Source organism: Bactrocera oleae, chromosome 4 (genome assembly GCF_042242935.1).
Source record: "Bactrocera oleae isolate idBacOlea1 chromosome 4, idBacOlea1, whole genome shotgun sequence".
Lineage (NCBI taxonomy): Eukaryota > Metazoa > Arthropoda > Insecta > Diptera > Tephritidae > Bactrocera > Bactrocera oleae.
This window is the reverse complement of record NC_091538.1, coordinates 71134456-71159651: the sequence shown is the minus strand read 5'-3', so window position 1 is coordinate 71159651 and position 25196 is coordinate 71134456. Positions and strand designations below refer to the sequence as shown.

The 25196-nt window shown below is 35.5% G+C and overlaps 1 protein-coding gene across 1 annotated transcript in view; it reads left to right on the top strand.

Annotated features, from left to right (window-relative positions):
• Positions 1-962: 962 nt before the first annotated feature.
• Positions 963-25196, top strand: part of LOC106616261 (uncharacterized) — a 37081-nt gene continuing 12847 nt past the window's right edge. The window contains exons 1-10 of the mRNA XM_014232878.3: positions 963-2514; positions 11684-12820; positions 14882-15099; positions 16428-16573; positions 16681-17119; positions 19255-19392; positions 19892-20038; positions 20225-20353; positions 21532-21605; positions 25037-25137. Coding sequence (XP_014088353.2) covers positions 11880-12820; positions 14882-15099; positions 16428-16573; positions 16681-17119; positions 19255-19392; positions 19892-20038; positions 20225-20353; positions 21532-21605; positions 25037-25137 — 2333 coding nt within the window. The 5' untranslated portion in view covers positions 963-2514; positions 11684-11879. The remainder of the gene's footprint in view (positions 2515-11683; positions 12821-14881; positions 15100-16427; positions 16574-16680; positions 17120-19254; positions 19393-19891; positions 20039-20224; positions 20354-21531; positions 21606-25036; positions 25138-25196) is intronic.

Genomic DNA, 25196 nt, shown 5'->3' with positions numbered 1-25196 from the left:
AACAATTCGTTCACAATCTCTTAAGGTATTATTTAAAGAGAAATAAATATGTGAGAGAGCACACATAAATGTGTTACATGCGCTGTACGACTTTGAATGCTCTTTGCTTTCCTGTCTGAAGCGAAAGCGAAAATGTTTGGAATCTTTGAGAGAATTTTGGTTTTTCTTCTTATGTATACTGTTTGTAAAGAAAATTATTTATTTAATAAATAAAATAAAACGACATATAAATACCTTAATAACAATATTTTTTCCGAAAAAAATTCGTGAAACTTAGAAAATTTTAGAAGGTCTCTCTTTACAAAATCATTATTACTGGGAAGTAAAATCTTGCAGTTAAATATTAGGGGTAAAAATAATTATTTTTAGCACTGAAAATTCACTGGCTGTAAATCCCATTACTCCCATTCTCATTGGATTAATTTATTTTATAAGCGGTGAAATAACGTCTCAAAATATATTAGTCTGCTGGGAATAATTAGATTATATAGTCAAATAAAGAACTAAACATTCTCTTCCCTCAATAATTGAATGTAATAAATTTAAGGCACTATAAATGAATTCCCGCACTAAAATGTTTCATACATTCAATTTCACCAAACAATAGCAAGACACAAGGAATGCCAATCATATTGCAAAAGGCCAGTACCCGTCGTCATGTCTGCCGCTTCAACACTCTTGGCAGCCGGAAATTAAATTTCCTCAGCGGAAATTTATTCAAATGCAAAATCGCGCAACGTCTGCCTTCGCTCTTAAATTTCCACAGAAATGCCGGTCTCTGACGTGACAATGCCGCCATCACAACTTGGCAAACTGAAAATAAACAAGTTTGAAAAACCAAAACAAAGCGCCACAACTCGGAAAGATTGCGGCGAAAATATGGAGCAGAGGCCATGGCCAGACGACTGGCTGGCCAACTTGTATGGCCTAGTCCAACGGCACTAGCAGTCAGTTGGCGAATGCTCACCAAAGCGGTCGGTCGTGTTTGCGCTTCGGAAAATAAAATCCACTTGGCGTCTAACGGTGATGCAACACATACATAGATGTATATGAGCGTGTGTGCGTGCGCTTGCGTGGAAATCGTGTCATAACAGTAGTTTGTGTGGGTGAAGAAAACGAAGGCGAAATTCACACTCCCCCATCGTGCAACAGCTGTCTGGGTCATTGGCCGGCAGCGACACGGCACTTGTGACCAACTAACCCGACTAACTTTACATATATTGATTTTTGTGAGTGAAGTGAAATTTTGGCGCCAGTAAAAGTGCATGGTTTTCGTTTTAAGAAATTTGGTAGAGCAAATCGATACAGCGACGTGCTGTTACGGCGAATGGAGTTGGATGCTCGGAAGTGGCATGTAGCGGGAGCCCGTCCAACGTGCAATTGTGATTGACGTAGCGTGACGTGCGTAGTGAATTTAAGTCCACACTTTGCTGCAGTGATATCGCTATAATTGTGACTGCAGCTACACATACATACGCTAGTGCTTACGCTGAGCTGCGATAACATTGCGCTGTTTTCACAAAATTAATCATAATAATATACATATATTAAGCTATGAATATGCATGCATTAACTAATACGCCATTTGCTTGCCACTTAACGCATTGCTAACAATAACAGAAAATATAGCGAAATTACGAGTACGCTAATAAGTCCGTGCAACAGCTTAGCACACTCAGTATGTGCTTGTACATGAGTGTGCCGCGTTGGATTAGCCTGGAACGTTTCGCCGGTGCGGTCTACGATAGCGCCTCACATCTCATTGAAGTGTCGGTGGTGTTATTTCTACTCAGCTGTCATAGCGATAAATCGGCCTCAGCTACACGTGGTAAGAGTGTTGATGCACTGACAGCAACCGCTGCTGTCAGCGCCACTCGTGCTGCTTCTAGTGACTCCACTGAAGCTGTCATCGTTGGCGGCGATTCAAGATTGTCGGTTGTGTTGTGTGCGGGTGATATTGCCGACAAGCTGAGGGCAACAAAAGGGTCAGCACCCACAATTAGCCACACAGTTGTGCTAAAACAACCGAGAGTGTAGTGTTGGAGAAGCTGTGTGCAGTGCTTATGAACTTCTTGGTGGATATTTTTGTGAACATTTAAAGTGAAGTTAAACTTAAAGGCAAGCGAAACAACAAAAAAGAAGTTTTGTGTCGAGAATAAAATTCGGAAGCTCTTATAGCAAAGAATATAGTGTGAAAGTGGTAAAACCATAGAGAAATTTGCTCGAGCGCTGTGTGTTAAATTGCAGTGAATATCGGAAGTATTTTCAAAAGTTTGTGAAATGCTAAAAATGCAACAAATGTGAGCATATTTTTATATTCAATGAAGTCAATATTTAAAATTCAGAAAATAAGTCAAAGAATATAATAGTGATAAATAGTATATGATATATTTTTTTAAAAGGCCAGCAAACAATAAAATATAATAATAAATAATAAAAATCTAGTATATAATAAGTGTAACCTGTGTGATAAAATTTTCTAAGCTGTTTATAGGATTAATTAGCAGCTGTGAGGTAATTATAAAGTTCATATTTACTAAGCTGCTCAACTAAAATTATGTTTGTGTACAATATATTAAATGATTTGCATAGAAATTTTGAAATAGACTAAATATAATACACTGTCTGGTGAATGTATGGAAGAAAAGGTGCACTGAAAAGGGCTATGTATATATGTTGTGCTTAAGGCAAATTAAAAATGAGAAAATGAGTGAGTGAGTTTTAAATAGCTTGGATCACTATATAAGAATTAAAAGTTATTCTGGTTTTTCGGACGCCAATTTTCGTGTTAGTAAAAATATATAACTTCAGCGTTGATAATAAAAACAAATTCACCCAAAACTTATTTTGTGTGTTTTCCTGAATGATAAAAAATAAACTTGTGATTTATCTTTGGATAGCGAAAAATCTCATTTAAAAGAATTAAGCTTACGCAATTTACTTACAATTCTTTGATCATGGTATAATGCTTAAGTAAATCGTAAGTGAGAATTTTACGTCGCAATATCTGTATGGCTGTCCCGAGTTATATTAAAAATATTTGCATTAAAATAATCTGTGTGTAAGCAAAGAATTATTGAGAATGTTTTTCAAAAAGATAAACAACAACAATTTAATAGTTACTTTTGTGCCACTTTTAAGCGAATATATTACACAGATATAATTTGTAGTGATGACTTAATATTCGAATGGTGACAATATTACATTTCTCCTAACTAACATTTTGTGATATTTTTTTGCTCTTTAATTGTGACTCGGAATTTAACTTTGAAAAATTACGATGCTTTCAATTAATAGAAGCCTTCAGAGATTGTTTACAATGAACTACTTGTTACCATAATGAGAAAAGGTCTTGATTAAGAACTTTCTTATTGTATAGCACATATGCAACGATTTCCAAAATCGTCCTTGTTCTTAAAAAAAAAAACCTGCGAGAAACCGTTTTTAAAAAACTTTCTACTACTTTCCATTCACAGTTTTTCAATGAAACAGTATCAGGATATACCATATATAAGCACTGTTCCAGAATAGTATTTTTTAAAACCCATGAAGCGTTACTTTGACTTTTATTTTGTGAAAACACCCATTTCATTAAGTGAAGAGTTTTCGACAGAATAAAAAATTTATTTACCAGCACGAAGCCATTAAAGCTTTTACCGACATTATTTTTCATTAAAATTAAATTAACTTAAAGATCTCCTTTATATAAATTAGTCATCAACATATGTTTTGCAAAACAAATATGTTTTGATAGCTTTCATCCAAATTATATTCTTTCCGCCTTTTGTGATTGATGGCGTTGATTATAATTAAGTCGATCTGCATTAGCTGCCATTTATGATACATATGGTGGACAACACGTGCATCGATTAAATCTTTGAGAAACACGCAAATATTTATATGAACGAAAATACATTCACATATCTATATATTCACACGTATACGTGAATGAGAACGAAAATCCAAGTCAGCATGTGCTAATTGAAATTCTGTGTTTGTATGCCAATTCACTTCACATTTGCTAATTGGCGAACGTGTGTGCGTATATATTTATGCCTACTATGTGTATGTGAATATGTGCTTAATAAATCACGCAGGTAGTAGAGAATTACAATTAGCAACTTCATGTTGTTTACTTGGATTGCACTCATTTAGGCGCAAGTGATGTTCAAATATTGTCGTTACAGGAAGGAAATTTCGAATTAATCAACTTAATTTACTGCTGAAATTTTTATAGAACTGCGCTAAATATTAAATAAACATTAAATTAAATCGCAATTTATTATACTTTTATTCGGTAAATTGTTGTAGTTGCCCAACTTTAAACGCTTATTAAGAGAAAATTTTAAAAAGAAAATTGTTGAAATATTTTATTGCCCTAGCATAATAAATTATGACGATACCCCTAGCCGAATGCCGCCCCCGCTAAGAGTTTAGCAGCAAGCAGCAGTCAGTGAAGTCATTAATTAGGTGTATATGTGTGCTGCTGTGTACGCGCTTCTTTCAAATATATTTTCGTGCATAAAATACATTTTCGGAAAACTCTGCATGAACACTAGGGCGCTCGCCTAGACCCACTTTAAGATAGAAAATGCTGTAAAATATGACGGTTTATTTGTAGGAACTCAGCAAACGGGACGCTTCGGAGAACTGAGAGCACTCAAATAAAAATGAATTATTGAAGATTAACTCACAACTGTGCATTTGTGTGTCATAAATTAACATAAATAGCCGAAGAAAATGCTCACACACTGTGATACACCGTGGGATGGAACACGAAACATTTGTAATAAATTATTTTCTGCTTGAGTGCATGTTCTACCAGTATCAAAATTGTCCCCATGCTCATTCTTTCCAGTTTATTCCTCTTGTTTGACACACTTACGGTCTAAGCAATTTTGGTTGTGTCTACAAATTCTCGCTAGTAGTCTCTTCATTTCGCAACTCGCGTCAATTTGAAATATTCAAATAGAAACAAGTTCTTTAATCGATATTTTGCACGAAGCATGCTCTCTTCTACATAGTATCACATCGAACATTTTCGGAGCTGTAATACCTTTCACAGGTGCATTTTTTATAACATTAAATAGTATACAAAATAGTAACAGTAGGCGGATCTAAGCAATATGTTCGGAGATTATTGTTACTTGGACAATAATTTATGCCAAATTTCGTGAAGGTCTTGTCAAATAAAAACATTTTCATTTAAGTACACGATTTTGATCGTTCAGCTTGTATGAAAGCTTTATCTCAACTCATGTGTTGATCATTTATATATTTATATTTTCCTTCTGGGTATTACAAACTTCGTGGCAAACTTAATACGAGTAACTTTGTTCAGGGTGTAAAAAGTATATAACTTTTTAGTATGAATATTATCACTTTCGCTTCTATAATGGCTATTATTTAAGACAAAAAAACTAATAAGTTTAGGATTTGTTTTATTTTTCAATATTTGCTAAACATTTCGTGTGTTCGAAATCCCGGTGCCCTCAGCGAAAATGTGAAAATGACAAATAAAGCGCGCGAAGTGATAAATATAATCGAAAAAGTTTCTGCGGTGGCGTGAAATGAAAAAAATTCGTCATTTCTGTTTGTTTACGGTGAAAACTTTGTTTCTCGCTGTTCTTATTTATTCGCGAAGGGACAAAAATTTGTCAACAAAGTGTAGCTATTTTTCACACTTGCATACATATATATTAAACCGCTAATGTATATGGAAAAAGCTGTCGGTGTCAGGTGTCGGTTTTTACGAAGTTTGTTAATAAGTCTAAAAAATTACCTTCGGCTTATATTAAAATATTGTATTGTGAAAAATGAAACAAATTTATCCTCCTAAGGGGAGGGAAAATTTAATTTTAACGTATTAAAATTCCACAAACTTTTCGCTTATCTAAGAAATTAAAACGATATTTGATTATTGTTTATCATTGGAATTGTTGAAATTCAACTTTCAGTCTAATCTAACACAATACTTGTATATACTGCTAAGTGTATAATTTATGGCGTAAGAGCTTTGCTTAACCCGATCAAATTTGAGCCAGACTGAGAAAAAACCTACATTTTCACTCATTTTAATACAAATATTTATTATAGACGTGAAATTTCCGTACACTTGTTATAGTCTTAGGCTAGGACTTTAGGACTTTAGGCCTTTGGTATTTTCAGTTTCGACTCATTTTTGGAGCGCTATTCGCTAGAATGTTTTACGGTAGGGTTCTCAGTTACGTTAGCAAGCATCTTTTTTCCGATCTCTAATCGATGTCGTTTTTGGTACGAGTCTTGCCTTGACACAGTTCTTATCCAAAACGTTAACCAAAATTGAGCCGACCCATAAAATACCTATGTTGAGATCCTCTGCTATCATTCGTATGCCAACATGACGATTTTCTTTAACTTTATCGATGTTTTCGTCATTAACAGAGGTGATTTGGCTACTCGCCTGAGGTAAGTTTTCGATGACTTAAGCTCGTTGTTAAATTTTTTCCATGACAAAAATCGCCAGACAAATTTTACGCCTCGGACAGCGGACAAATACGCAATAATTGACATATAAATTTCAAACTTCACATGAACAAGGTTGTCCCAGTTTAGAGGAAAAAATTATCGATTCGGTTTGCGTGCGTTTTTTTCATTGTATTCAGCAATGTTTACAATTTCTTCATTGAGAGATATACGCAAGAAAAATGTTTACAAATTATTCAATTTTAATATCAAAATAATCGTTTTCCAATTGCGACTTTTCGTGCTTTTGCCATTTTATGGTCGTCTGAGTGGTGCGGTAAATAAACAAAACTGTCAATTCTGCTGCAAAGAAAATCCAAAAATTATTCATGAACAACCATTACATTCACCTATATTGATAGTTTGGTGTGATTTTTGGGCTTGTAGAGTCATCGGTCCGCACTTCTTTGGAAATAAAGCTGGTAACATCGTTACTGTCAATGAAGAGCGGTAGAGAAATAGATCGATGATAACCAACTTTTTTTGGCCGCAATTGGAAGAAGTTGGGCTTGACAACATCTGGTTGCAACAAGACGAAACTACGTGCCACACAGCACGTGCAATAACCGAATTATTGCGAGAATAGTTTGGAGATTCGATAATTTCAAGAAATAATGACATTAAATGGACTCCAATAAGTTGCGATTTAACACCATTAGACTAATTCTTGTGGGGTTATTTAAAGCCATTGGTCTTTAGCAATAAACCAGACTCTCTACAAGCTTTAGAAGTCAATATTGAACGTGCTATTCATGACATACGATTTAAATTAGTGGAAAAAGTACTCGAAAATTGGTTAATCGAATTCGTTCCATTAAAAAAAGTCATGGAGGCTTATGAAAACCCTTTATAATATTCTCCACAATTATGCATTATTATTTACAAATCAGGTGTTGTCTACATTTAGGATGTTGTTTAATTATTGTCAAAAAGATGATAACATGACACATAGGTACATCATCATCATGTTACATCATACCTAAATTAATTAATTATTACAATGCATGCAATGAGTATTTTTTTGTGGTGAAAACCAGTGGCTGTTCTCCCATTTAATTTTCGTCAAGCATTGTAAATATGTCAAGGACATGTCAAACACACATTTTGCGGCTGCGGCTGTTACAACACCTGTCAGCCCAACAATTAACGAAAAAGAGCAAAAGTAATTAATCATGTAATTAATTAACCTTCAATACATATGCAACATGAGGCACACACATTACTAGAACCAAACCACAATTATGCTTCTCAATAAATACATCACCTGTTTATATGTTGCAGGTATTTGCCACAGTACCCAAACGATGCATCTCGGCAAGTACACCACAAATAAGAATTTGCCCACAAATTAAATTGAATTCGGGATCCCGTGCTGAATTCCTGACAATGTTGATCCGATTTCAAGTAAAGCAATTCAAATTGAAAACGAATAACTGTGTAGGTGAAATTGTGGCGCAGACTTGAAAGAGGAAAATTCCCAAAAATAGGTGTAATTGGTGAATACATTAAAATACCTCTACATATCCATGCTTCAGTCGAAATATGCCACACGGAAGCAATGAAATTAATGCGAAGAAAAAGCGCAAATTATGTGTCGAAATGCAAATAAATTGAAAGAATTTCAAAAAATTAACATTCATTTATGCGCCACGTGCTTTTGAAAGCGTCACGGTTCGGAAGCGGGTTTTAAATCGCATTTTTGTGTACAGTGATTGTGCTTCTCTTTTTGTAGATACAAACGTGCTCTTAAAAATAACTTATTGTATTTTCACGAGGAATTATAATTAAGTTTTATATAAGTCCTATGTCTAGATATCTATAAAATAAAAAAAGACGTGGGTTTTATCGGTCAGCTTGTCGGCAATTCTGACAAATGAGCCGCTTTTTTCCAAAATTTCAGATCGATATCTCAAAAAATATATACAGACAGAAAGACGGACGGACATGGCATAAATCGACTCAACTCGTCTCGCTGATCATTTATATATACATATGATATATATATATATATACATGTACATATGTAAACTTGGTTTACAAAACAATGGAAATCTAAATTTTTGCATTTAATAATGCTCAAAACTGCGAAGTGCAACCAAGTTTTATTTGATTATCACACTGTGCGTGAAATCAGGCATGTCCTTGTTTCTCTACAAATATTCGCTTTTGCAAATGAATTTCTTATGCAAATGAGCTGTATCAGCGGTTTTCCACTTCCCGCCACAGGTCTTTTGGCTGGCCGACAAGCGCTGTGGTAAAACAACCGCTTCGTCATTGATTTTGTCCCCTTGTGGTATTGAAGTCGTAATGGCGTCTTGAGCTGCTATTTGGTCGCTGTCATCAATAAAAAATCTGAATAATCAATCAAACGATTTATTCGATTATCACCGATTAAACCGTTTGCGTGAGCGTTTTCTGCGATAGCGTCACATGCGGGTGTGAAATTTCGAATATTGAGAAATTGTACGTCATTTGGTTGTGTATATCTTTTGGCAATCTTAGGAGCAAATTGCGTTGAATTTATAAAGGAGCATGCATAAGCAAGTACAGTATACAGGAATATAAAATAACAATATATAACTAGAATTACAATTGATGTAAATAAATAGTTTCAAAGTACCAACGAATAGGGCTAAATTCACCGCAATGCATCCCCATAATATTTATACAATACATTATATATAGGAAAACAAATGCTGTATTATAATTCGCATTGAATTTCCGTGTACCATTGCTATTAAAGCTGACTGTGAACGCACATACCATTCCGATATATATATATATTATTATATTATTATATATATATATATTCATATTTAATGTCCATAAAGCCGCAGCATTCATTCACAAGGGGATGATGAGAATTTCGTGCGAAAAGGAAACTGCCATACCCAGTGATGTAAAGAAATATTTTATATTAAAGATCTTAATAATGAATCGTTGGCAAACCGCATTGTTATGCACAGCATGGCAATAATGCGAGACGAAAGGTATTGCCGGTGTTGTTATTTGTTGGTGAAAGACAAACTGAGTTCGGACTGATGAATTATGGCATCGGCTTATCGGCAGGAGCACCTCCACTGAAATTGGAAAAAACAACGGCAAGACCGCGGCGCTCAAAATTCGTAAATATTGTTAGCGTTTATTTAAGGCTGAAGTTCTCTTCCTTTTGGTCGATTAATTGGGTGTGCAAAATATAAATGAAAGAAAACTTAATTTTGTTAATAATATTTTGAGCTTATTATGTACAACTAACAAACGGTTTCCGAAAATGCTGATGGTGGGAATAAGTGGTTGATGTATACGAGAATTGTTACTTTGCCAATATTTTGTTTCAAGCCAATATTTTGGCAGCGTGGGTGTAGGATGGGGCTTCTCTAAAAACTTTTATGGTGCAAAAGCAAGACACCATACCATTTTTTCAGTTTGTTGATATACATACATACTGTATTTGATTCAATATATAGTCTGCTTATTTACAACTAAGGCCGAAGGTAAGAGAATATTCAAAGAGTGTTTATTTATATTTTATTTACTATTCCTCATCTAAATTGTGAGTCCTGGTCCAAACCAACATATAAATAAGTGAAAGCACAAATCCGAGTTCCGCTAACGATTGCAATAACAAAATGTGAGTTTACATCACTAATGCTCGCCTGAATAGTTCATTTCTAGTTGATCAAGTTCTCAATGGCATCGATTTACTTGGTGACACCCTAACACTTTCGCCTTTCAATCCTATTACTGTAAGCGTTCGAAACAGCGTGGTCTCAGCCGCCCAAGCACCACAGCAGCCACACACATATCCACAGCAACTCGTGAGTGAAGGGTGGGAGCACATATGTAACACGCTTGATTTAGCTACGCTAACGATGCCCAAGGCGCAACTTCTACGGAAGTGTGAAGCCTTCCGCAGAAATGGCACGCAAATGCTAGTGGTTTAAATGTGCAAACAGAAAGTAAAATTTTATAAAAATCTGAGATATTATTTTTATTCACCGCCGTGTATTTAATCAGCGACAATCTTTTCGTCTTTGCGGAAGTTCTCTGCTTTAAATGCATTTTTACTACATTTAGCTTTTCCACACTCCATGGCTTTATTACCAAAATGTAACTTATGTAACGAACTTGAATTATTTAATTATTATAAACCAATCATGAATTTTTACAATATGGTAACACGTACTCCACTGACGAGAATAAACATTTATTAACGAAAGAAAATCTTAGATATACAAGTACCTAAAGATGTAAGTGTATAATTGAATTTAAAATGAGAACTCAAAAAGGGCTAACAACACTAGCTGACTAGATTTACCACTCTGTCTCTGTTGTCGTCAACACACTGTTGCAATGACTGCAATTGTTGTGCCACATGCCACGTGTTTCAAAATTAATAGATTCGCTTCTATTGGCAACAGAAAATAAAATTACATGAATTCATTTGCTTACTTAGTTAGCTGTTTTGTTACATTCAGCCTTTGGCGCCTGTCAAAGGCAGCCATGATACAGCTTGTTGGCAACATGAGTTCTCTATGTTGCTGCGCACTTGCAGCTGCAGGTGATGAGAGCTTAAAGGCGTTTTTCAGTTAGTTTTTCTTCTCTCTAACTCCACTGACAGTAGAATCTAACCTTAAACGATGCATTTGAGACATCTACATTCCATGTATAATTACTTTTATGTTAATTAATTGAAGTTATCACGATCTTAATTGATGTATCATTGTTTACTTTATGTTAGAAGATCTGAATGATGTCTCTACGGTTCTAAATTTGCATTTGCACAGTTTCATTTAAGGCGTTGTTTCCGCTTAAGATTGTTCATTACATTTTTGATTTGTTAAGCCGTAACGGAGTGTAAATATTTTCACAAAAAACGAATTTTTTTGGGAAGCCATCATTCTGCAATTCTATTTTATTTTTCTTAATTATATTTTAAATAAAATTTCTTTTCAAAAAAATTCACAAAAAGTGGGTTTTTTGCAACTTGCAAGTGAATTAAATGCGATAGATTTAGATGATTAATCTATACGATAAATATAAATAGAAAAATTAAAAGTTTGTGCTAAATAGAAATTCTGTTAGTTTAAATAACTGTATAGTTATATAATGCTTGCCAATAGAATATTTTTATATATATATGAGATATTTTTACTAAAATTATACTATTTATTTTCAGTTTATTTACCTTTGCAAAAATTCTTTCACCGATCGCTTCGAAAAAGCAAATCAAAACGAGACTGAAAAAGTGCCACAAAGTTAAACTGCGGCAACAGCGCACCTTCCAAAGTCAAGCCATAAAACAACAACAAAAGCATTACAATAAAAATTGAACGAATTGTGTCGAAGCTGGAAAACGAATTTAGTTCGCGAAAATGTTTCTGGCAATAAATCAAATGAATGGGCAAGCAGCCAAAAGACGCAAAAAGGAGAACAAAAGGCGCGCGGCGGCTGCAGTTGTTACTAAAGTTGCTGACAACGGGGCAGAGGCTATACACGGTGGCAATGTAACAATGCCGAAAGGTGGAATACAAGCGGAAGCAGAGATGAAAGCAGCGGCGACAATACCAGCAACACCACCGGCACCGCTATCGTTAGTTGATGCAACAGCATCGACCGCTAGCTCAACGTCCAGTTCGACGGCCAATCTCATTGACGATATGTTGCTCGATTTTGTAGCCAACAGCACGACAATAACTGCCACAGCTGAGAAAACCAAAATTGCAACAAAACTCGCGGCAGAGGAATTGCAATCGACGGCGAAATGTAAAAAATGCCAACACGCGCTTTTAAATGTTGAATGCCGCCAGCTACATTCGAAGGCCTCCACGCTTTCAACGTCCCACTCTGGCTGCTGCTGTGAATGCGATTGTGTGAATAAAAGTGTATACAGTTCTGCAATGGCGACAGCACCTACCTTCACACCCAAGTTTAACCCGCGCACGCCTTCAACGTCAACGCTACATGCGCCGCCACCCACTTCATTGTATGCGGTGTATATGTGCCTAGGCACGCTCGCTCTGGCCGTGGCCACTCTGTCGGTGCTCTTCTACTCGCATCTGCACTCCGTCGGCAGCAATAATAGTGCGAGAATCAATAGCAAAATGCCAATGGCGATGACGCCGACAGACACGAATTTAAATTTGGTTGTGTTCCGCGAGCAATTTCAACGTGAATTGCTCGCATCGGAGCATGTACTGCGTGGCATAGTGTCGCAAGTACTGGACCAGCGAGAGGGAAAACAAAAAGAGCAGGCAACAAGAGGACACAATGTCGCATACGGTGCAGCTGAGCCGATCCATAGCTACCAGCAACGGTAAGTAGTGAACTGGAACACCACAGAATTTAACGCTCACTGCTGCCCTGGTGAGTTTATTCTGCAGGCGATGATTAATTGCATTTGCCACACTCAACAAACGCCTACTTAGCGCAGTTCGCCAGCTGTGGTGTTTGAGGCTTCTGTCGGGTAGTTCGTGGGAGATATTTGAGCGTGACTAATTTGATTTTTACTCATGACAGGTGCTGCACCAATGGTGACGTTGGTTGTCTTTGGGGCTATTAATGGCTTATTAAAATGCTATCAATATAGTGGGTGGCAAATGGAAAATTAATGCTGGTAAAAAGCAGCAAAACAATTTATACCTTTCCTTCGAGCCTTACCAGAACCCATTGTAAGAATCATTTAGAGTGACGTCAGTTCAAAGCTTAATATTACAAATATAAAAAAATAGCCATCAGAAAAGTAAATTCCACTGGACTTCTGGTCCAGAAGTGGACTAGTTTGAAAAATCGATTTATTTTCGGCATATCGCTAATGTAGACATATATAGAAACATGCCTTATGTTCACTTTTTAGCATTTATATTTAAATGCGTTTTACCAAAAGTACTAGGAGACCCCGACCACGCTTTGCTGTGGCTAAGGTATAATTAAGTTATATTGAGTAAACTGTTTAATTTAGTAAAATGTTATTATCAAAATTAATTTCGGCATTTTTTGCAGTCTATATAGCTCAATTACTGAGTTTATGATTATGGTTTTACTGATTTAAGTAATTATTTTGTGCGTCTGGGAACATACGGCCAAATTATTAATTTTGTCGGTGTAAAATAGTGCTGAAATTGTCTGGCAGTTTAAAAACGTTTCGTATTTTATGTACTGTGTGAAGCGTTTCTCTCCTCGCTTCCATAAAGTGTGGGCAAAAAATAATTAAAGTTCTTTTCAAAATGTTTTGAATCCAAGTTAGTTAAGAGCACCACTTTCTGTATTTATTTACTCTTAATAGTATTTCTGCGATTTTCAAAAACTTTGAAATGAGTTTTTTATTTATAAATTAATTATTCAATAAGTGAACCTAGCTAAATAGTCTTTGTATTGTTATAATGTGCCATATATTAATTGTGCTATTAATATATTATCTAATATGCCGTGTCGTTAGTACCCTGCTCCCTTTCAGCTCCTTAGAAGAGAGTTTGAGGGGCGAGCGCTATCGCAATAACCTTAAAACTATTTGCATAGTATAAAATCCTCCACACATACATATATCTAAAAATAGCCGAAAGTGCGTGTTGTTCTTTGAGTATGCCAAGTTCAAGGTGACACCTCTCTTCCACATTTTATGGAATATGAATGACACAACATTCACCATGCATATACCACACACTGTGCCACACACAGCTAAAGCAGTGACGAGCGTCTCTAAATTCAACATTCTTGCCGGTGTTATTACTGGCGGCTATAGGCGAATTCTCGGTAGAAGCAAACGCTCATTTGGATTTAATTGAATATTTATGTCAGCAAATGTTTTTGAATAAATTTGTTGGAGTTCTAAATTAAATGCTTTGAAATGAAAGCAATTGCTGGAATGATAATTGAAAGAACAAGTAATTTTCAGCACACAGCTTATGGCGGAGGTTAATTAATGTGCTGAAAGTTGATGATAAAGGGATTTGATAAAACTTTTAAGCGACAGTTCAAAGCGTAGGACATACTGTGGGTGATATGCAAAAAAAAAAAAATCGAAAATGTAACTATTACAATATAAAATTAGATTATAGAAAATAGGATTTAGGTAAAATTAATATTAAAATCATATACTGAACTTTTCATGCATTCAAGTTGTTTGAAACCCTTAAAAATTTTGACCACTCTAGTGCTTTCGAAATCTTAATTGAATTCCTCTGCAAGTTTCCAAAACATTTAAGTTGTAATCGAACGAAATTGTTATCTTAATTTTCAAATGTCACTTTCTTATGCGCAGAATTTGTCACACCATTCGCAGCGGCGGCTATAACTGAACTACTGAAACTTCTAAAAACGTTTTATATGCTTTTATGTAAAGTTATTTTATATAATTTTTTACTGTTTCCTTCTGCAGCGCGATTCGAGCGACGGCAGAAAAAAAGCCAGCAACGATGTTAGCTGACGATGGAACGCTGGTGAGAAATGAGCGCAAATATGTTGGACATGTCAGACACGTTGCAGACACCCTAACAGCCGCGAATGACGCAGAAACCGTTGCGGTGCAGGGAAGCGCGAGTCGCGTGGCAAGAAGAGTACGTCGTGATATTACTTCGGCGCCGGCTTCTATGCAATGTAAGTTTGCTAAAAGCGTGAAGAAAGTGTGTGCTTGATAGTTAGGCGCTCAAGAGAATCAAAGCGCTATGCAAATGAAAAATGTTATTTATTTATTTATTTTATTCACGCTTGCTCCACCTGCCGTTATTTATGGGTATTTTTCTTAGTGGAGCGTTATTTATTTAACAGCATTTTTTTGCGTGCTACTGTTTGTTTTTATTTTCTATTAAGAAAATTCAATGATGTCTAGAATATACTATCTAATTAACTTAAAAGTCATATAATAAGACTTACTGCAAAATCCGTGCTCTAAGCGTGAATACGTTGCAAGCGTGTAGCACCTTCTGCCTATGTAAGAGTTAATTTATGGTGGCAGTCAGAAATAATGTAATCTTCTCACTTTAATACTTATGCAAGTTACGTATACGCAATGTGGCACAAACCCTTCAACAATCCCAGTGGTGTAAAACACACCTCGAATCATTAAGTTTAAATGCATCTAAATATGAAACACATAATATTGCCAACTTAGTTTAATTTCGTTAAAGGTGTGGACTTTGAATTGTATGGCCGTGATGTATTAAACGTTTTTTTTATCGACACAGTTCCACAGTCACATTAGTAAGAAATCTTGAACATTTTATAGCGGCCACTAATTGAAATTTCTATCGCTCTTAAGCTTATGCATTACTCTATATTGACCTAACATTCTACCTATTTTATGAAAAATTAGCGTTAAGTTATTGTGCTAGAACTTAAACAAACTTATTATTTATACTCATACACTGTATTTATATGTATAGACGCTTAATCTCTATCTTAAACGCGTATTGTTTCAGAATATATTTCTCTGACTTTACTGCTTAATCAGCACGTGTGAAGGTATGCTATTTACTGCACTTTTACCTTTACCTTATCAGTTCGATTTTCTTCTACTTTATATACCCTTAAAGTAAACTGGTGAAATTTCCATTGCCAACAAATAGTTCAACGTGATTTCATGAAGGGAAAACTCATTAATCTTCTTGGCATCGAAATTATCCACTCAGCAATAATTCTGTGTCATCAAGTGCTTGATATATTCCATATTATCAGGCTGGAGCTGAGTTTCAGTTCGCAATTTTATTGCTGAGCTCTTTTTTGCTGCTTAATTTTCCCGATTCCGGTGCTTTAGTACACACACTTTGGTACTTCGCTCTTTTGCCGCCGTGAGTCTGGTTTGATTCCTGTGCTTTTTTATTTACACCTTTTTTGCTTCCGGCATTTGTACTGAATACTGTATCATCGCCTTTACTTGCTTTAAAGTCTCGTTGAGCTCACTTATTGTTTTGGTTATTTCTCTTTAGCTGATCCCTTTATCGAATTTTTCAACCCGGATCACCGCAAAGTGCTGGAAGAGCAGGATAAGGAAATACGCAAACGTACAGGACTGAAAGGAGCTGCGCCCGGCGGTGACGAGTGGATTTACTTAAATACCTACTGTCGAGTACCGGTAAGTGATAGTATCAACAGTTAAAAGGCGAATGTTTTAAATTTATTTACATGTTAAGCGATATTTGTAGATATGAAAATAATAGGGTAAATTTGCTCTTTCATCAGGAAAAAATCATAACTGGTTTCTGCAAAGGTACCCAAGACTATTGTCCGCCTGCGCCTCAAGGTCCTCCGGGTCCAGTCGGTCCCAAAGGTACGACAGGATCACCAGGGCTGCCCGGAATTCCTGGACCGAAGGGTAATCGCGGCGATGTTGGTCTACCAGGTCCGAGGGGAGTCGATGGTGCGAATGGTCCGATTGGACCACGTGGACCGAAAGGTGATATTGGCATACCCGGTCGTGCCGGTCTCGATGGACGTGATGGTGTGCCGGGTGAGCCCGGTTTGGATGGTGTACCTGGGCGTGCTGGTGCCGACGGCATACCCGGTAAAGATGGCTTACCCGGCTTGGATGGTCGAGATGGACTAAATGGCAAGGACGGCAAAGATGGTGCAGCTGGACCGAAGGGAGCTCAGGGACCACCAGGAGAGAGAGGATTGAAAGGTATTTTAGAAGAGAAAATACGTTAATTTTTTTTGGTTTGATCATATTTTTTTAGAAACATATGTTATGTATGTATTTTGATTTATGGTTAGTTGAAAAATATTGAAGTATCTTGCACCAGCTGCCGACCATTTTTATAATCTTTTGTTGCAAATAGGTGATTTTTAATAAAATAGTAGACATTTACAACGCCATAAGTTTAAGTGACTTGAAATAAAATTTCTCCTGAAATAATAAGACTTTCAAAGTACTTACATATATTTATATATACATATATACACGGTTGTTTGTACGATGTACATGCTCCATTAGCTGAAACTTTGCTTCGAATTGGCGAGTTTTCATTTCGAGCTTTCATTTGCATCTACGATTTCCGTCTGCTTCGCTTATCATCCTGATTCAGTCACTACTGAAATAACAAAATCCGTTGCTATTTCACAAGTATGCCCTCGAAGTGAGTCCATCTTATGATTTAGCAACTTTTGCCCTACTTTAGTCGAGTATTTACCATACACATTCTCATACAAAGGAATAATGCGAGTATAAAAGGTATTGGCGCATATCACATCACTCGCTCTAGCACATTGACTTTAGTATTTTTTCGGTTACTAAAATTACTTTTTCCGTTATTTGTTTAAAATTATTGCTGGGTGTTGCATAGTTTTAGGGTACTTCAAATGAATATTCGAAGTGGCTACTTCCTTAAGGCGGAATTTGGGCACTTCCCCGTAGCTACTTTTCTCATTTTGCCCTAATTTATTTTCTTTATATTTTTTGCCCTTGTTATTCATTTACATATATATCATATACTTGGTATAAAGTGAATTTGATTATTTTTCCTTACTTTTTCCCTTATTTATGTTTATCCCTTTTATTTTCTCTTGCTGGCAGTTTCTGTTTGTGTTTGCATTTGTTTGTTTATTGTTTTGCACTTTCCTCGCTTTCGTCGTCTGCATCACTGATTTGTTGCAGTAAAAGTTTTGAAAACGTGGCGGTAACTTATTCTGCAATTTAAAGAAGTGTTGATGACTGCCAAAAATATGCTACATAAAAAGAATTGGCTGGGGTAGTGAATGCAAATTGTAATTTGAATTAAAGGATTGCTGACGCCTTTCATCACTTTATATTTGAATTTTGGAGTGCTTAATATTTTTTTACTGAGTTTGCACTTTAGCTCCGTTGGTTTCTTTTTGCATAGGAAATGTTATACGAAGATGGTTTAATTAACAGGGTGCCTAACGGGATAGTGCCGAAAACGTTTTCCTAACGTTGACTTCTCATACTGCATACAACTAAATTTATAGCAATAAGAGAGGATTAGGATCAGTCTAACAGCTTTGGCTTTCAGTACGATCGCTCTTCTTCCAGATTTTCGATGAGTTTTGTAGTTAATATTTCACCAAAATATATTTCCATGCATTTATTAATTTTTTACAAATTTAATTTTTTTGATTTAACGCTTCAAGTCAAAGTATTGCTCGTAAAATGTGTACCGGTGACTCTGTAATTTTGGAAAGTGAAATATTTAATAGTCAGTAGGTACTCTGCTGTCTTTTTGCGTTCTAGCGCTGAAACTATGTTCGTCCCTTAAGCTCGGCAAGCGCTGTTCAACAACCCGAACATGTGCAGCTGAGAGATCCTTTTGACCCAGACTTAAACGTAAGAGCTCTTACCAAATCAGTCTCACCGCATTTGGAGGTTTTCTGACTGGACACTGTCCAATATTTTGTCGAACGCTTTTTGCCAAAGCTGTATGGATGAAAGCGAGGTGAAGGTCAGCTTGTCACTTTCTGCGCTATTGCCAAGTTTTTCCAGACTGCGAATGAAATATCTTGCTATATACATCTCCAACGAACCCAGTGAAGTGGCTGGGATTGATATTAACCGCCTTAACAAATTCGTGCTAGGCTCGAAACGCTTCGTCGATCTATATGAATCTGGTGATCCAATCTTAGAAGTTTTTGGGTATCACAAAGGGGCAACATTTACAGCTGCTAAAGTGAAATCCATTGACAGGATCAACTCTACGACCTAACCAAACCTAAGCCAATTGTCTTGTGTTTGGCAAATAAAAAAAAATTGAAAGGTTTTTTCAACTTCTTAATAAAAAATTAATTATTTATTTATGGATTCAGGTATTGCTGGGCCCCGCGGTCGACCAGGAAAATCTGGAAAAGATGGAACCCCAGGCATACCAGGAATTAATGCATGGAAAGTGCAGTTATTAAATGGCAGTTTTTCCAATGACTTACTCATCCCACCATCAATTGCGGGTAAATATTTGCGCAGATATTTTTATTATTCAACTCTTGTTGCAGTTGGAGACTCGCTTAAGTTTCTATATAAAGCAGGTACCAAACATACTTGTACTTTGGTTTTCATTCGATTTACAAGCATAATTATGAATAATCAAGTAACTAGCAGCTGAATATAAATTATAACATTACTAGTTAATTTTAAGCACAGTCGATTTCTTCCTCAATTACATACAATAGATATTATCAGCAGATCTATTATTAATTTTACGCTCCATTATTCTTCACTTTCACACACACACATACTCACAAAATGAGTCATTACAATTATGTTGTCTTTGAGACTTCACTTTACAATTGTAACATTGCGGTCGTCGTAATTAGATATATATATTTTGTGCGAATTAATTAATCGCCGGAATGTTTTTGGTAAACAAGTCTACAATCTCTTTTAAGCTACTTAACTATCGAAAAAGTCCATGCAATATTAAATTATAAACTTCTGTTGTCATTGCAGACTTGAATGCGCCGCACATAGAACGCTTCGTAATCGTTGAGGAGGGCAAGACTTTGAATCTCAGCTGTGCGGCCAGCGGTAATCCGATGCCGCACATTGAATGGCGACGCGATGACGGACGTACAATTAATATTAACGGCGTTGAAAGTGAGTATAATCGAGTCTATAATAGCTTTTTTCATCGTGGAAATGCCTGTTTTAATACAGGGATTTGCGCGAAATTGCCGCTGGTGAACAGTTCAACTTATTATACACATATACTTACTCTATATATATGATAGATATAATACTAGGCATGCTTTAATAACCAAAATGTTTCAATTGTGATTTCAGTGTCATCGGTTAGCGGGCCTTATTTGAAATTCACGAACATCACTCGACATCAAATGGCTGCCTACACATGCTATGCCGATAACGGTCTGGTGCCAGTCGCGAATGCTACCTTCCTCATTCAGGTTCACTGTAAGTACAGTTATAGGCGATAATCTAATTCTAGTATGAACTTATGGATGTTTCCAATTTTGAGAGCACTTAAGTGGCAGTATATGTTAGGTGACTTATATATACATATATATATTCTGTAATGCATTATAATTCATGTTAAAATGTAGTTTTTACGAAACAAATTACTGGCAATCAATTCGCATTTAAAATTTTGTATTAATTAATTCAAGTTAATTTGTTAAATATACCGCAGGTGAGCATATTAAGCGCAAAAAAGCCAAATAAACATTTTGTACTCATTTATTTATAGCGTTTGTTGTAAAAAAATCAACACTATTTATGCAGTGTACAACATGAAATAGAAATTAGGGTGTGTCGATTAGCAGCGAAAATTATTTATTCTTTTTTTCTGGGTTCGGATTGAGAGTAAAGGCGGAGATTGAACGTTGCATCAATGAAGTTCAGCCACATTTATGCAAAATAGTTATCGCAAATTTCGAGGCCGTGGAGGCCATTTGCCCGATGTGTTTTTCCATAAATAACCTTTTTCAATAAAAAAAAATTACGATCGAAAAACTAAAAACTATGTTTTCTATTTAATTTCAACCTTGCGTTAATTTTTATAGTTTCTAATTAATTGTAATTATTTTAAGTACTGATGGAATATATCATGTGATCAAATTTGATCCGGCATATGACGTTGAAATTGTCCAACAATCTAGCGAGCGCCGTTCTAAAAATGAACCGAAACCGAAAAAACCAAAATTTGCTGAAGGCACTGAAGGCCACGCCAGCCGAAGATTACAATATACTAAATGTCTAGAAAATTAGATTAAACGTTGGCATGCTTGTTTTGGTTCAGGAGTCTTATTGGAAGGCGATATTTACGATTTACACAATACTTGCTATTTTTGTTTTTTTTTTTGTCAGACCTGGTCAAATTTTATCAGATGTAAGTTCGATAAATGGTATTAACTAAATGACCACCCTAACACATATTCATAAAAAAATCCAAGAAAAATGAAATCTACGGAAAAAGTAGAACCGTTTGATTTTTTACTTTTAGCCATAGATTTCAACAGAAATATTTTTCATTTTTCTTGTATACTTTATACATAAACATATATGCTGTGTATGATTCTATTTGACTAAAATATAAATTCTCTCTTTTCTTTTTACACACTTTTCATTTATAGTTTCGCCAATGATTGCCGTGTACCGACAAATGATTTATGCTGAGTACGGACAGAGTGCAACGCTCGAATGCATGGTGAGTACGACAATTTAGAAAGATATTAACACTTTCTAGCGAATAAATATTTCCCCATAAATAAAATAAAATATGAGTTGCATGCTGAAAATTTAGGGTCAGTAACGGTAAAAGGAAAACTGAACAGAACAGAAAATTGCCCAGCTCTTAATTTTTCTTAAAAATACCAGAACGTTCGGAAGCTTTTTGAACCCGATCAGCTGACAAGCAACACAGAAATAGTTTTTTACTGTTCTACATTTTTCTTTAATTAATTTTTTTTATTGATTTGCAAATAAAGCTCATTTTTTCCTTGGGGACTCTCCCTATTGACATATTAATTCCTCTCTTTAAATGTTTTTAATTTTTTTTCATATTAGTACTTATAAGTTATGGATTAAATTCCACATTTGTAGTTTAAATTCACATTTAATTCCGCAACAAAATACCATAGAGTGGTATTAATGTCGTTTCAATGTAATCTCTTAATTGTTATTTAATACAAGTTCAATTTGCATTTTATTCCACAATTACATCAAGCTATAAAAACCAGAAGGCAAAAAAGGCCAGCTAATTTAACTTGTAATGCAATGAACAAAAACTTTGCTAAATGAAAATACCGTTAAAATAAACAAGTGGAATAGTTCTACCAACAAAAACAAATATTAAATTATGCATTATTTACTTATCAACTAATATCTGTTGTCTAACCATACACATTTACGCCTGAACTATAAATTAATTCTGCAATTTTGGCGTAGTCCAACGCTTACTTGCAGTGCAAATATAAATATGAATCGCGGTTGGCTACACCACATTAGCGCTACTTTTTTGCAACTGCAGCTATTGATTGCTATTTGATGAGTTTTTGCCGACGATCGCGCAATTGGGGTTATTATAAAATAATTGTGGTCGATTTTGTGGGAGTTGTGTGTTTTTCGTTTAATTTCATTGTTTGTTTATACTGTATTATTATATTGTACAATAGTATTGTCTTTTTACGTATTGAATTATGAATTATTACTTTAACCAAAAAGGATATGGGTAGTTGTTTTTGGTGAAATATTGTATTTCATTGGGTTCCGATATCCCATCGGATCAAATTTGAGCCAGACTAACAAAATACTTACATTTTAACGTATTTTAATACAAATTTTCATTTTCGCCTTTAAGTATAACAACGCATAAAACACTTGTTACAGGCATCGACGGAGTTGGTATTCAGTGCCTTCTTAGAATTTTAGATTTTTCAGTTTGGACTCAGTTTTAGAGTGGTATTCGCTAGATTGTTGGACAGCTTCGACCCCATATGCATAAATCCACGTCTACTCATCAGTAATTATGTGTTTGATGTATGTAGGCGCCTCAGCTTCGAGTTGAGTTGTTGAGATCCTCTGCCATCTCTCTTATGTCAACACGATGATTTTAAAGCATTGTTTCTTTAATTTTTTCGATGTTATTGTTATTAGAGGTGAATGAACGACCCGCATGAGGCAAGTCGCTGAATACTTTGTTCCACTCAAATACTTGTGTTCGTAATAAAGTAGACCTCCACAGCACTTCTCTAATATTTTTAACGATTCCATAGTCATAATTCCACTAAAAACACGAATTTCAAGTAAACTCGTTGTTCCATTTTTTTCCATGGTAAAAATCCCCAGACACACTTTTCGCGTCGTAAACCAACAGCTGATATATACACGAGAATGCAGATATGAAGATCAAACTTCACACGAACACAAAAAAAAAAATTTATCGATTCGATTTGCGCAAGCAGTTTACATGGACTAGTCCATGTCAGATTTGACCATATGATATTATAACTTACATAAGGCTTCGGAGTATACACGTAAGAAGAAAAGAAATTGTATACTAAATTTGTTTTCAGTAGTTCTAAGAATAAAACCATTTCTTAAAAGTAAATATTTAAGGCAGTTTAGAAAAATACTGTTATCAATAGCATGTTTGCTTAAACATTCTCATCAAAAAAAATTTGTTTAGACTTTAAATTAACCTAACTTTTTTTTAAGTGAGTTCACTAATCCTAATTTGCCCTTCGTTATACAAATGTCTTACATCACTTTCGCATCATGTGAGTGTGATATTTCACGTAATTGAGATTGAAAGTGTGCACAATTCCCCATCCTAAATCACATAAAATGTTTGTGAAAGAAGAACGAAAGCTCACAAAAAATAAGCAAACGCATGTCTGCACTTTGCTAAGTGATGCAGCCAATTTACCAGCACGCTTAACAAGAAAGGTTAATAGCCGTAATGACAGCATCAACATAGTCAACAAGCCTTACAAAAACGTGTAGAAAAAGTGACAACTTGAGCAAGCATAAAAACAAATTGACAAAGGTAAAATCAAGACGAGAGAGAAATAATTTCGTAGCCGACAACTCACATTCCAAACCAGAGTGTTAGGGACAATGAAAATGGTGCAACTAGATAATGGTTACGACACATAAATCTACATGTAAGACCCTAGATAACCTGCAACTTCGGTGCTCATACGTAAGGTTATTTCACCCAAATAGATGGTTTGCTGTAAGCAGGAAAATCGATACTTATCTATCTACTCTCTCTTTGAGACTATAAAACTTTGTCAATGAAAAGCTACTTCATCCAAAACATTCGTCAGAAAATTAGTCAGATGACTCTACTACACCTGAAGAAATTTTAATTAATCGTGACGATGAAAAATGTTTTGTTATTGCTTTACTGTCTTAGCATTGTCGCAACTACTTCAGACACCCGCAATTCAACTGGTGGTCGCCTACAGCAAAGCATACAAGCAACACACACCGTTGATTATGTCTTTGCTCTGCACTCGAAGACTCTTTGTTGTCGCGCTCAACTCGTGGATTACTCGCACTTTCAACATTGTATTTTTGTAGAGGCCTATGCGATTCCTGAGCTCAGCTTTTCCTTCAATTCTCTGTTTGTCTAATTCTCTGTCACTTGGAGGGCTTATGCTTTCGTCTGTGCATTTTTATGTCTCGACATGTTCGGTTGGTTGGTCGGTGGTGTCCCATAACCAGCGTTGGTGTCAGTTTTACATTTATTACAAGAAATAAAATTAATTGTGCAGTAAAGTACTCCCTTGGAATTTGTTTTATGTGTTGCTTGACGTGAAAGCAAGCAATGCTTAAAACTGTAAATGATTCTCATAGTCATCTGAGACAAGTGTTCATTTGTTGCTATGACGGAGAAATCTTAATTAGTCACATATGTGGCAAGGGCTTTGCATCTACACCTTTCTGTAAGAATTTGTGTATGTCACATGTTATCCGAAATTTTGATGATGTTCCCTTTTTAAGTTAAAAAAATTAAAGCTATTCGTTTGCACAGCCAACAGTTGGGAAAATTGGTATCTTCAAAATATAAATATAATTGTTTTCATACGATTTTTTTTTTTTGATTTGGGTAAAGAGATTTTTGTGTTACAGGTAGAAGCGTTCCCCGAGGCAATCAAGTATTGGGAGCGTGCTTACGATGGAAAAACTCTGGATCCGGGCGATAAATACCAGATCGAAACATACACTGACAGGTACGCACTGTTACACATATAAAATATATGGAAAATTGTGAAGCGAAATGATCAAATAT